The 15,001-nt window shown below is 43.7% G+C and overlaps 1 protein-coding gene across 1 annotated transcript in view; it reads right to left on the reverse strand.

Annotated features, from left to right (window-relative positions):
* Positions 1 to 938: 938 nt before the first annotated feature.
* Positions 939 to 15,001, reverse strand: part of LOC116398644 (tetratricopeptide repeat protein 28-like) — a 63,057-nt gene continuing 48,994 nt past the window's right edge. The window contains exons 3-5 of the mRNA XM_031875122.1: positions 6,075 to 6,222; positions 1,427 to 1,699; positions 939 to 1,337 (exon numbers count right to left, since the gene is read on the reverse strand). Of these exons, the coding sequence (XP_031730982.1) occupies positions 1,153 to 1,337; positions 1,427 to 1,699; positions 6,075 to 6,222 (606 nt within the window). The 3' untranslated portion in view covers positions 939 to 1,152. The remainder of the gene's footprint in view (positions 1,338 to 1,426; positions 1,700 to 6,074; positions 6,223 to 15,001) is intronic.

The following is a 15,001-nucleotide window of genomic DNA, read 5'->3' on the forward strand; positions in this document are numbered from 1 at the left end:
GTGTGTGTGTGTGTGTGTGTGTGTGTGTGATATCGAGCTGTGTGAACGTCCAGTGGAGCCTTTAACAACACAGCTTTAATAAAGATGGACATTACAAACACCTACAGCAACAGCTAGAAGATATATAACAACAATAACAATAATCAGCCCAGCGCTGCAGTCAGTTCTGAACCTGCAATAACTATATTGATCCAAAGGTGTTGAGTGTTGTACTTTATACTTGTGAGAGGAGAGCTGAGGGAGAACAAAAGAGAATATGAAGACAAAGTTTATTTATGTAAAACTTTCTAACAAGTAGAACTATGTTGTTAATATCGAGTTATTGTTCCTTCAAATTCAACTTTGATATCACTGTTCGTCAAGTATGAAGCTAGAAACAATGCTTTCAAAATGCAATATAACTATAGATATATAACTATATATATACTGTGTATATACTGTACTTGTGGTGCAACAGAGAGTAGTTGATCCATAATCCGTAATAATGTTTGACGTTTATGACTTTAGGGGGTAAATGATTCTTATCGGCCGACGCGGCTCATCGATGATCAGATATTGGCAGCAAAATAAATACGATCCAGAATCTCTAAAAATGATATTTGCAGCCTTCTGTTTCTGCAGATCTGATCTGTGACTCAAAAAGCTGCGATACGTTCTGAACCGTGAGTTTTGTGATCCGTTGCATCCCGACACTAAACCGTGTAGATATAAGATAAGATTGTATTTTATCCGCTCGGTTCATCAAACTGAATCTAAACATGAAAGAAAGATCGAACTTGTCCGTTAGATCTTTTGTGTTCTGGTCGACGGTATTCACAGATGATTGTGCACAAACAAGCAGAGAAAACAAAGAATATCGAAGATCAACCAACAACAAACATTATTGATTAACACACACACACACACACACACACACACACACACACACACACACACACACACACACACATCACACTCCAGAACTTCCAAAGTACCGATAGCAGAACCGTTAACTCCGGACTTTATCGATACTCCTTGTTTTTACTCGTTAAGAACCGGTTCCCGTTAAGAACCGGGGTTCGGGGGCTTCTCTACTAACTGTGTTCTCCTTCATTCTGTGGATGAGTGTGGTGCTCTGACATCACTGCAGGTGAAGGGCGCCGCACTGCAAACCTACACAACATGCGTATGAATATACATGAGCTCTCTCTCTGCATTCAAACGTACCTCCCTGTCCTTGAGCTTCATGGCCAGCACCAGCTGGTTCCTGTGATTGGCCAGCGCTTCTCTGTAGCTGCCTTTGGAGAAGAGGGCGGAGCCGAGGTTCCCGTGAGCGCGGCATTCCCCCGACTGGTCCCCTGCGGACAAAGAGACAAAAGAGCGTGTGACGTTCACTGTCCTCGCCGTCCGTTCGCTCCTCACCTCGCCCTCCTCTCCTCTTGCATACCTAAGGTCTTGGTCACCTCCAGGTCCTGCTGCATGTAGGCCACGCTCTTCTCCGCGTTGCCCAGAGACCAGTAGGCCGAGCTCAGGGCCGAGAACACGGAGCCGCGCAGCTTCAGGGAGCACGTGCCGATCTTCAGCCCGGCCTCCAGCACCACCACGGAGGCGCCGTGGAAGCTGTGGGTCAGCAGCTCCTGACCGATGACGGACACGACCACGAACGGGCTCTTGTCCAGCTTCATCCTCTGCAGCTGCTGGTAGGTCGGCTCAAGGGAGTCTGTGGGGGGGGGAGCACAAAGACGCCGGTGAGGTGATGTGGGTCGGAGACACTGAACCCCAAGTACCTTCACAACAGAACACTCATCCTAAAGCAGCTCAGAATGGGTTCTGATTCATTGGAACTAACATATCCAAATTATTTATTATCCAACATCGTTAACTTGAACTAATGTAAATACTTTGGAAACCTTATAATAATTCCAAAACACGATTAATATAGCTAAACCTGTTGGAATGGAGACGAAGCATGCAGCTGTTGCACCGTCAGTAAATCATTTCTGGGTGATTGGAGGGAGAATTAGTGCTAATGGCTGCTCCTGGTCCTGAGGGGGCGACAGCCAAGTGGAGCAGAGACAGAGCAGAGCTGTGACTCCTGGATTTCACCATCTCTGCTGCTGTGATTCTGCTTTGCACTGAAGTAACCGGAGTAGTGAGTCAGAGCAAAACAAGTCCAGCATGTGCACCTCTCATTGGGCTTTGCAACAGACTGTTTGAACAGTTGTTGAATTGTTTAACACAGCATGTTACTGCATGTTACTTACCTTCGTCTTATTTACTTTAGATCACAAGAGATAAAAGCTTTTGTATTGCAAATGTACGCATTCATTTAATTCAAAGCTCTCATCTACAAGAAGAACACTGGCACAGATACATTGCACTGTATGAACACCATATTGTATTATGTCCTTTATTGCCTCCTTGGCCTCTGCTGTGCTACTGGAGCATCCTGCTGACCTACAACCTGTCAGATATTATACTGGACCCACCCAGAATTTCCAGCCACTGAGGGTCCATCAAGTCTGGTCAAGTGATGATCATGTGTTTGGTGGAGGCGGAGACATTCCAGCTGTTATTTTACATGGGACAGAGTCCACCTCTACAACGGTCTGTGGGGGATATTTAGAGGATTTTCCGCCCTTCTGTGAGCATTTTACAGTCAAATCATGTCCGTCTCACTCACTGAAGGACTGCAACAAGGTTTTGCGGATAGAAATAACTAATTTACTCTTTGAAACAAAAAGTTTAAATTAATAAGCCATAGAATGCACATTTGCTTAGTTACACAGTATTTCTGCTCGAGTTAGAGTAGTTTCGCAAAACTCGTTCAGAACTTCCTGTTCAGAGGTGCAAGAATAAAACAGCTGCTGCACCTGATCTATCGCTGCTGACTGATGAAATCTATGGCACCGTTTAATCAAGAGACAACTCCCACTCTGACGTTTCACAACTCATTCAATCTTTTCTTCTTTTTGCTTTCCAGACGTGTGCAACGCTTGACAAAACATCCCGACATCAGGTCACAGTTATCTGCATTTTATGCAAATGAGATGAACTGCAGCGGTTCTCCGTAGTCTTAGCAATACGACGCTAAATTGCAAAAATAGGTGGCGATGTAAAATGTTGCCAATTTGAGGCAGAGCTTAGTAAACATCCCCCCGGTAAGAATTGGAAGGATTGCCTCTCCTTTCTAACAACCTCTCAGCACATCATCCTATAAAAGAGACATCAGCAGGCCCCACAGGAGCCAGATAGGCCAGAGGAGGGGCCCCTCTTCCACGCTGTTAATGCTGCAGCTCCCCTCCTGGGCTCACTACACCCCGCCTTCTCCATGGTCCAAACATGTTGCCCTTTCCTCCTGCTTACACCTTACTCCTGGTAACACTTGATACTGGGCTTCTTAGCTTCTGAGGCGTGCTTGCTTTGAAGCTTATGGGAGATGGAGTTGTTTTTTTTGAGGTTGCAGCCCCCGGACAGCAGAGCAACCTCCCACAGTGCATCAGATCTGCACAGTGATGCTTCTGCAGGAGTTCAGGGACACGCTGCGTATCATAGCTGATGATCAGACTCAGTCCCACGGCAGTTTGTGAAAAAGTCACGAAATTAAGTCGGTTGGTTTCGTGGACAGGTACACGGGTTGTACGGGTTTATTTGTGTCGCTCGGCACGACTTTGTTTTGCGTTGAAAACTGAATTTAGGTTGAGGCAACAAAACCACCAACAGTTAGGTTGAGGCAACAGAACCACCAACAGTTAGGTTGAGGCAACAGAACCACCAACAGTTGGGTTCAGGCAACAGAACCACCAACAGTTAGGTTCAGGCAACAGAACCACCAACAGTTGGGTTCAGGCAACAGAACCAGCAACAGTTAGGTTGAGGCAACAGAACAACCAACAGTTAGGTTGAGGCAACAGAACCACCAACAGTTAGGTTCAGGCAACAGAACCACCAACAGTTGGGTTCAGGCAACAGAACCACCAACAGTTAGGTTGAGGCAACAGAACCACCAACAGTTGGGTTCAGGCAACAGAACCAGCAACAGTATTAAAAACTATGTCACGAACAAACGGACATGTGGTGTGTTCCCTGTACATGAAACTGATAGATTGCCTTTTGTGACTATTTCCCTGTGATCGCTCTCAACAGATAATAACACAGAGTGGTTTCATTCCACCTGCTGCAACAGAGCCGCTGCTCATTTGGTCATTCTCCAGACGGCCTTGTGCTCAACACGCCCCGTCACGCTCTACCTCAAAGGGAAATATTGTGAATACTAAAACTAGATATGCTCTCCAGTGCGCCGGCAGATGCAAAATTCCACACGCACAGACATTTGCCGTAGCTTGCCAAGCAGACGGCTATTCCCAAGAAGCCGTGCTCTCATTTCGATACAGCTGAAGGGTAAGAACATAATCCTGCCTGCAAACCATTCTTAAATTGCATGCACTCCTCCTTCATCTTCTCAGGCTGTTGAGAGCTGCACATTGAAGTGCACTGGGAACGGTGGGAAGAACAGATCAATGACACACAGGAATCTACCTTGTAAATATTTCATCATGAGCTCCACGAGAAGCAGACTCACGCTAACAAACGTGTAGCAAAGCAAACCTGTCACGGTCCTCTGCTCTTTACTTTAAGCTCGTTATAGTCTTGAATATGGACATGGAGCTAATCAGAAAATAGATTTCACCAATAGATTAGTCATATCTCCACTAAATTAGTACTTGCTGCCTCTTTGCCCTCTTCAAACTCAAAGTGACGGCTTTTGATATGTCGCTAAACTTCAAACTAAATAGATTAGTTTTGGTGACCGTCTGGATGTTCTCTGATGTCATGCTTAAAGATGTTCTTCTTTTCATTTCATTTTCATATCAGAAATGGATCAAATGTCTGTGTGTAATGTGTACCACTGGGGCCATTGGTGAAGAAATAATAGAGTCACAGAGCCGCGGGAGGAGGGTGATATTCAGAGAACATCCCAGAAAAAACATTTGATATTCTCTGAGATTAAAGTGGCAAATGTACAGGAAAACCCTCCACACAGGAAGAAGAACAACAACTCGTGTTACTCATACATCCATACATCCATACATCCATACATCCGCGACTCTCCACAGAGAGGAGAAAGAAGTGAGATTGCTCGCTCCTCGGCTCGCTCCTCGGCTCGCTCCTCGGCTCGCTCCTTGCTTCGCTCCTCGGCTCGCTCCTTGCTTCCAATCCTTCCACAATTCGCTTCTTTCTGATCTACGTTGAGAGTTGCTTACATGTGCAGCACCGATCAGGTGTTAGAGGAGAGTGTAACGTTCGTCAGATTTAGCAAAATGTCAGCAATTCGGCAATATTTTACACCAATAAAATGCTATCAGATCTGTAACTTTGTATTGGAAATCTGCAAGTTCAGATATCAGTAGGATGAAAAACGGTATCGCAACATCTCTTCCCAACATTAGGGAAGAATCTAAACTAAAATCTAGACTTGAAACCCATTTGTTCTTGTTTTCATACCACTGACCTGAGAACAGGCATCACTAATACAGTAACCTGTCACTGGGAAGCCAGTGAAGCGCTGCCTCATGGAGGATGCATCTCCTCGCTCCCTCTGGCTGCAGTTTGAGTTCACATGCGGATGAATCTGCCACCACATGATACAGAAGGAGATTGACCTGAGCAGCGAACACAGGTGCTCCTATGGATTCAGGCAGCGGTGGATGTGAGGGGATGCTGATGAGTCCAATCTCCCGACACTGTTTTCAATTTCTCCTACAAGTGTCTCATTCTATTTCATCTGACTCGCTTGTTTTATTTATTTTCTACATCTCTCTTTTCTCGCTCTTTGTCACATCAAAATGTGCATCCACTTCTTTGAGAGATGTGAATCATCAGACGGGTCGTCTTTTTGTTTCATCCCAGAGGAGAGCCGCGGAATAACAGAACAAAAGAAAAAGTGGAAACTTGACAGTTTCCCCAAACGCTGACATCTCACTCTGCCCTCCTGAAAACTTTCAAACATAAAGTTATGGTAAAGGAGTGAAACTAATAAATGCACGAATCTGTTGTTGGACGGATGAACGATACAAACACAAGACAGAATGTACCTCTGAGGGGCGACTTCATGGCGGCCTCCACCATGCCGACCAGCAGCTGGAGACTCTTGGGGTCCTGGGCGAGGCCGGAGGCGAACGCTGCCAGGGCGTCCGCATGACGGCCCAGGTACTGCAGGGCAACCCCCTGACGAAAGTAGGCCTGCAGGAAGAAGACACAGTAGAAGGGGTTATGCGAGGCTTTTATTCTCTTGATATTGAATCAAGACGTCGGCGGCTAAAATTATGTAACTGTGGCTTTGTTTTCAGCCATGCTAGCGGATAGGTGTTTGTTTTTATCTCAGTTTTGAGTCGGTATGATTCATCCTCTGGGGATCATGAATGTCTGCGCTAAATTTCATGGCAAAAAATGCAACGATTGTTGAGACATTTCAGTCTGAAATACAGACCAACATACAGTGGTGGAAGAAGTACTAATATTTTATTACTTAAGTAAAAGTAGCAATCAAAACTTACAGAATTACAGAAGTATTTGCATCAAACTGTACTTAAAGTCTATATACTGTGTAGCTTGTGAATCAACCTGCACAGCACCGATACAGCATGCACACACAGTCTACACACAAGCAGCTCACACTTCATCAGGACCCCTCCAGCATTTCACAGCAACATTACAGACAATGAATCATGACACGAAATTCATGAGGACACACAAACACTCTTCTTCTCTCACTGCCGACCAGACTGTAACTTAATTGTCCCGTCTCTCTCTCTCTCTCTCTCTCTCTCTCTCTCCCCTTTCATTCCCCCTTTCATTCCCCCCTTCATCATTCTGCCCTCTCGACTCCCATTTAAACATAATCTGTCATGACACCGAATGAATGAAGACAAAGAGGGGAGGAATTAGATTACATGGCAGCTCCTGTCCTGGCTGCCACTTTCCAGCACTCGCACCGTCTTTGTCCTCCTCCTCTTCTTCAGACAGCCTCATTGAAACGAATGGAGCCGAGGGTCACGGCTAATCTAATGTGCGAGGCCTTTGTTGGTGTTGGGAGATGAACGTGAACGGGACACGGTGTCATTTCACCGTTGATTAACACAAAGTGGGATAAATGGTTGGTAATTACAGCCGGGGTCGTCTCCCTTAAAACGCTGTCATCATTTTCAATTATTGACCTTATGTTTGTTCCATTTGCGGTTTAGTCTCCTAAATTGCTGGAGCTTTTATTGGCTATAAATACAAGTCAAAAGTTGGATCACACAGAATACTATAACTCTTTCAAAGTTGGGCAGACACATCTGACGTTTTAGGAGGTTATATGAGCTCACAGAACCTAAGATTAAAACGACCAACCCGGTCCCCAGAAGAAACGTTGGCATCGTACGTTTCTGCAAACCATGGATACAATGAACTCCCACAACTCTGAATCAAAATGCATCTCATAAATAAGTTTCATATCAGCCTTGTATCACACTTGCAGAAGTGCGCACTGACACGTAATCAACGCTATGAAACGATTGGTTTAGACAACAAATCTGCTTGTTTAAGGTTAGAAAAAAGATCATGGTTTGTGTTAAAATAATAACGGTAACTGCAACTAGCATAAATATATAAATAACAAACGCACTTAGTAGAATTTCTTACGCAACGTTACATAACAAGAGTAAAGTCAACCTCCGATTCTGACGAGTGAAGTCAAAGCTTCATGTGTTAAAGCTGCATTCTCTCTAGTGTCCACCAGGGGGCGACTCCTCTGGTTGTATAGAAGTCTATGAGAAAATGACTCTACTTCTCTCTTGATTTATTACCTCAGTAAACATTGTAAACATGAGTTTATGGTCTCAATCTCTAGTTTCAAGTCTTCTTCAATACAGCATGATGTTCATTTAGTAGATGGTGGTGCATTAATACAGCAGTTGTCGTTGCAGACACACCTGCCAAAGATTTTGATTTTACAGAGTGCACCTTCCTAGCATGTAACGAGCAGAAACTACACAATTCCTGTGAACACGGAAGTTTAATTTGAAAAGACACAATGCAGGTAATGAGCGGAGTCAAAAACGGACTCTGGAGGAGTAAATGGAGCGTTGTAGTTTCAAGCGTAGAGCCACTGACCAAGCATCAGTATTTGACAAGTTGGTAGTGAGAAATGTGTTTGTATTTGTAAGCAAACTCGTGATGTGTAACACCAGTTGAGTTCCCCTTTAGATGCAGACACATTACCTTCTATTTGACAATAAGAAGCAGCAACACAGGCTTCTGCTTTAGCTCTTTAACTGATGCCAAGTGTCCCCCGCTGAGGAGAGAGACAGCAGCCTGCCCTCTGACCCTCGTCCAGGCTGGACCGGGATGAGTTAGCTGGGCGGACATATGGACGCCCCGCCTGTCTGCCTACCTCTATTTAGCAATGCCCAATAAATCTGTCGCCTTCACACTGATGTTGGCTGCCGTACGGAGGATGCAGCGTTTCCCTTTTAGGCATCCGTGTTCTATTCTTGACTACTTTTGATTGGGGGAGGATAATTTCAGGGAGATGAGGGTGATTATAGCAGAGGAGAAGACGTTATAATCATAGCAAGATGGATATTATCTCTGCATGAGTGTGTTTGAGTGAATGTGCAACACAATAGGTAAGACTGTGTGTGTGTGTGTCAGAGCTTCTTACCCCCATCCAGGGTGTAAACATGCCAGAGACAGACAGAAAGTGACAGCAGGAAACCTCCAGCCTCCTGCTCACACATCCTGCCTATTAGCTCAGTCTGGCTACGCTGCCTGCTAAGCACATACAGGGGGTATACAGTCCAGACAGTCACACACACACACACACACACACACACACACACACACACACACACACTTTCTGTCTTGTTTTATTTATTTATTTTTGCCCCGTCTGTCTCTCAGCGTCTCAGGAAAACTCTTGTCAGATTATAGAGTCTCTTCACAAACTGGCTCGTCTGGTTCGTAGATATTTCACACTGATTCCCCATCGAGCACTCAGAAAGCGCCTTCAACCTCAGCTGACAGGTCCACGTCAGTTATAGTGAAGCGATCGATAAAAGGGACAAGACTAACCCTGGCTGTGTGTGTAACTTAAACGAGTGTGTATTTATTGATGCGTCTCCTTCCTGTGTTGATATACAGGATAAGCACCCTGGGAGCTCCTGGGGCTTAGAAAACTAAATGAATGTTCGACTATTCAATGTTTTCATGATAATAATGTATTAAATGACAATGTAGGTGAGAGAATCTGCAGCTCCCCTCGGCTCTAGAGAGTTCTACCCATCGTTTATCTGTCATTAGAGATGTATCGTTAGGATTCTATCGATATTAGCACTCTTATAGCTTTTGTTTATTGGTTCGGTTCCTTATCGATACTCTTACCAGTTCTTTCTGATTATTTTGTGGGACAAAAAAAAAATAATGTAGAAAAGAATCAACATTTCTTTATTATTCTCGTATGTAAACAAATAGTCTTTCTTGAGCAGCAACACAAGAAGTTCCCAAATCTTTAAAACACATTCTCATCTCATCAATGACGTGATTAAGTTTCATTGATGATCCTGTTCTTGTGATCAGACTCCGTATGACATCACTAGCGTATGACATCACTACCATTACCCGACGGCTGCTCCACAAACAGACGGATGTTCTGAGACGACCAGAGTTCTCAGATGTTTTCTTCTCTCTCATCATGATGAGAGTCTCACGCTGTGCTGAGAGGAGTCGGTGTTCGTCTTAACCTTCAGCATCGTCTATATGTTGTGATGCGTCATTATCCTGAAATAATCCCAGAACAATGCCCATGGGCGGCACATCCTTGCATATAGATAGATAGATTGCTCAAAGTACTAAAACCCAGAAAAGAGTCGACTTCCTGTTCCTTAGTCTCAAAGTCAGTGGGTTTCTTGAATGTGTTTTTGGTTAGATGCCTGAAATAAGGTCTCTGGGTAACACAAGAGATTTTAACGTTTTGTTCCATCAGTAAGCTTTAGTGTTAAAGGGGGTTGACTAAACGTTAACTTGTTGGCTAGTCCGCCTTTACGGCCTCGTTGTGTTTACTTGTGCTCGTGTTCCTTTATAAACGAATGCAGCTTTTTACTTCTGGTGTTTGGCTTCAAAAATCTTAAAAGTGGTGTTCATTTGTAAAGATTATCTTGCTTATTTTCTGCAATAATCCAAAATCCAATGGAAGAATCTTATTGGCTTTTTTGTCAAGGGAACTAGTGCGATGCTAATTTCCTGGTTGGCCTTCAAAAATGCGTCATCCCTGCAGCAACTCTGTGTCACTGCAATTCCTCCTGAGGAGGATATGAACTAAATGGCAATTATAATAATTGGTGAAAAGGCTCACTCAAATCCACAGATATCAACCTCATGGTTGCGCCAAAAAGAAAAGTCACAGGATCACCAAAGTCGGTTGGGTTCATGCTCTGAATAACACGGATGTGTGTACAAAATGTCCTTACGATCCATCCGATAGTTGTTGAGATATTTCAGTCCAGACCAAAACCAACCAACCGGCTAAAGAAAACGTCAGGGCAGTTAAAGGAGCGTTTATAAGAGAAACATGATGAAACACAAAATAAAGGAGAGACTGACAGTTGTAGAGAGAAAGAGAGAGGTGGTATATGTTGTGTGTCAGAGTGTCAGAGCAAAGGATGCACACCGGATGAACAGATGCTTCAATTACTGCTCGTAACTCACATTAATCGAGAACAGATGGCAACACAAGTGGCGAGAGAGAGAGAGAGAGAGAGAGAGAGAGAGAGAGAGAGAGAGAGAGAGAGTAAGTATGAGTTAGAGAGGATCACTTAAACCAGACATGATAGAGATTGATGTCTTTGCAAATCAGACAATCTGCCTCAAAACACACCTTCACTCTCATTTCATCCGGACACAAAGTGGACTGAACCTTATTTTCTCACTGGTGTTGCTTGCGACTGAACAGATCTAACCCCGTGTAGACGATGTGGAAGAGGGAGACGAGGCCTTGAGTTGATTTGTTAGAGATGGAGGAGGCTGAGAGGAAAGAGGACACACCTGGCAGGAGGCCGTGCCCGGAGCGTAATACAGGTCTACCTCTGGTCCCAGGGAGGAGCAAGTTGGAAAATCAAATAGTAGTTTAGTGATTAAAGGATCATTACGGTTTGTTAGAGCTTGGGTCTTACATGTAGTTTTGCCATCAGTCGTAAGATCGACATCACCAAGTTAACTGACCCTTTGCTAAGCCCCGCCCCCGTCTGCTATGCTGTCAGACGGGGGCTAACTATGGTGGCCTCTGGCACATTCTAATTAACCTGACCTGTACCAGATGGGTTGTTCCACAGAACCATCTGAGAAACCGTCCTTGGAATCTGAGACATACCTGGGAAGGTGATTGGATGAATCATCTATCAATCAAATCTTACTGAAGCCAGTCGGGAGAAGAGCAGAAAGATCTTTTCCATCAAGAAAAGCCTTGAGTGTAGTTCTTTGCTCTTCTTTCGATAAAGAAATACTGTTTTAATTCTGATATAACCACAGACTGTCATCGAGACGTCCCCCATTGATTTGTGAACTGATGTTTTGAAGCCTCGAGTTCTGCATTTTGGTCGTCGCCATCTTGGCTTTTTGCAACCAATGAACAGGAAGTGACCATATTTGGACTGAGGAGTGACGTAGAGACGCCGTATACGTCTCTGGTAGAGACCTGTCAATCACTGTAGCCCCGCCCTAAAGCATCCCCTGCTTTATGGTCTGTTTGACTCTAAATGAACCTAACCAGAGGTTGTCTCTCGGATATAACTGATGCTATTGCAGCATCTTCGCTAACCTCTTCATTGTTGTTCAGAACAAACAGTCGCCTCTCCATGTCGTGTCACTCACACCTAAGCCACGCCCCTAGTGGCCAGTAGCTCCTCACAGGACTCTGATTGGTCCACACACAAACGCATCACTTAAAGCCTAAAAAGATGGATTCTCGTGTGATCTCAAGATCTCAAAATTCAACCGACTAAAAGATGTATACATGCAGTGGTATATTAGGGCTAAGCATGCATTTTTGTTGAGTACAAAGTTATCACAGCAACAGAAATTATGCCAAAACTACAAAAATAAGCTTTGTCCTTTAAGATCTGCAGTTTGTCGGTGCAGTCCTCTGACTAGTGGTCCTCCACTAGTTTCAACAAGGACGAAGTGGCGCTGATATCGCCTGGCCATCGCTGAAAAACAAAGAGGGTTCATTTTGCCAAGTCAATACCCCACTTATCCCACAGTGGGTGATGTAGCGACATGCTGTGTGAGTTGTGAGCTGTGCACCGTAAACCTCAGCGAGTGAGATCATTATTTAGGAGCCCGAGAGGGTCTGAGGGAGTCATTAAAAACGGCAATCCGTGCTGTGAGGACGCCTCTTTGTAGGATTGAATGCACCTTATTAACGGGGTGAAGTATGATCAAAACCCTGTGAATTTAAACCAGCGGACCTCTGCAGCGCTGTGCACTTACTCACAGTCTGGGAATTAACTGCCCCTCTCATCTTGCAGGGCGACGTGATTCAAACGGGTCCTTCTAATAGACTAGTCAGCTTGTAAAGCACCGTGGTGGAGAAATAATGCCGCTGAGCAAGCAAACTGGAAACACATAATCCAACACAAGAAACAAACAGCCGCGGAGGCCGTTTGGTTAACATAACTCATTTGAACCTGTGAAACTGAGTCAATGTGTAGAAGAAAAAAGACACTAAAAGTGAAGTGTGGGTGTTAAAGACATGGTGGTAACTTATTCCATACGTCCACATACACATGTTTTACTTACTTACTATTGTATATTACTTAATGTACCTAAAGTATCAAAGTAAAAGTACTTCTTCTGTAGTAGAATGTCTCCTCTGTGTTTCTATGTGACAGTTAATACTGAAGCATCAGTGTTAGAGCAGCATGTTACTGTTGTAGACTTTAACTACTTTATATACAGTCAGCTAGTTTAGTCCAGTGGTTCCCAACATAGGGGTCGGGCCCCTCCAAAGGGTCACCAGATAAATCTGAGGGGTCGAGAGACGATTAATCGGAGAGAAGAAGAAGAAGAAACTCATTTCTGGGGATTCAATCTGTTATATTTTTCTATAATCTTTGTTTTGTGTGTGAAATATTGGATACAGAGTAGCTGTATCTGTCAGATAATAATAATACAATGTTGGAAGCATTAAGTAACATGAAATGGAAATACTCCAGTAAAGTACAATCATCTAAAAACTGTACTTCAGTACATGTAGTTCATTAATGCGACCACTCCTATTCACTCACATATGCACAGCAGCAGCTCTGGGATGGGAGTCAATGTCACAAAAACGCACGCACACACACACACACACACACACACACACACACACACACACACCAACTGTTCTCTGGTTAAGCTGCATGAATATTTATCATTGTTTCACTGGGACACTGGCTAAGATGCAATAATTGAGTTGGAGTGGCCCTAACCACTGTTTCCACTGGGACCAATAAAGATGTTACACGAGCAGCTGCAGGGCTAATGGCTTTACACGTGTGTGTTGTGTGCTTCTATAAACTCTGGGACAGTCGTAAAGGTGGAGGTGCATCCAAGGCCTTAAATTATATAAAAAGGAGATTTGTTAAAACCTCCTTCATCAAGGACAGAGATGAGAGTGTGCTCCTCTGAGTCTGTATTGATGGCAGCGTGTCTGAGTGCATGTCCATCTGCGTCATATTTTTCAGGGACCACAGAATAAATCTGGAGCCAACAGATTAGGCGTCGCCGTCTGTCTGATGTAAGCAGACCAGTTCAAAGCCGAGCTCTCCGATAAACTGCGATAACACACAGTCCAGCTCGTTAACTGTATGCAGCGTTCAGGGGACGACAGGAACGGAGCCACGTCACAAATGATGTGAGCGATGGAGCGTTTGATCAGGAGAAGAGTGCGGGTAGAAAACGTGTTGTCCCTTGTTGGATGTATTGTGTTGGTTTTAATTGTTGCTGAATGAGCGCTGTGAAGGCCGTGTGCAGTTAAAAGGTTTGTACTCGCCGTAGTGAAGTCGTCTCAAAAATAGTTGACCGATAAAAGCACTATTTACATGTTTAGGGATCATACAAAGAAGTAAATTGGCTTTTAGATTCTTTAGAAACAGGAAGTCTTAAATCTACATTTCAGTAAATATTTAGCAGCCGATTCAAATTGTTTAGAGGATATTCAACCTTTGTTTCTTCATAATACATTCAATACTTAACTTCCTTTATAGGGTTTATATAAAGGCAATAAAGTAGTCTATGAATATGAGTCAGCAGATTATCATAATTCCTCCTCGTCACTGTGGAGGTTAGTTTATGGTGTGTTGCCGGTTACACCTTCAGTCTATGTTCATACCTCTGAGTTACTCGTTGTCTTTTTGATTCAATCATTTGGTAATCAAATAAACAATATAATATATAAAATGTATTAATGATGATTATTATGTTTCCGTCATAAGGCATAGAGCTATTTTGTTAAATTCTTTGGCCAAATTCAATCATAAACTACATTTATATTAAATATGTTTTGTGTTCTATCTGCTTTTATTGAGTGAGATACTTCTTAATAAAGAAACAATAAAGTCATATAAATCAACTGTTTTCTTAGCACACGGTCAAGTTATAACAGTTGTCGGGTGTAACTCTGAATATGTGAACTTTGTTTCTATTCTGGTCAGCGCCACAGGATCAAAGTTACAGTATTTAAGTGTAACTCAACACATGAGGGCCGAACAGCAGATTATTATTATTATTATTCAGCCTCCCTTTGAAATGTGACGTCTGGAGGTCGAGGTAAAGAGCCAGCTGACACATCTTTCTCTTTTTATCTCCTCTTGGAGAGCACAGAACCTCACTTCACTGCAGCTGTTCCAAACACCTGATCCTGAAAACGGCTTCTAGTAAACAGGACATCTAGAACACACACACACACACACACACACACACACACACACACACACACACA

Source organism: Anarrhichthys ocellatus, unplaced genomic scaffold (assembly GCF_004355925.1).
Source record: "Anarrhichthys ocellatus isolate YVR2014 unplaced genomic scaffold, GSC_Weel_1.0 scaffold87, whole genome shotgun sequence".
NCBI classification, from domain to species: Eukaryota; Metazoa; Chordata; class Actinopteri; order Perciformes; family Anarhichadidae; genus Anarrhichthys; species Anarrhichthys ocellatus.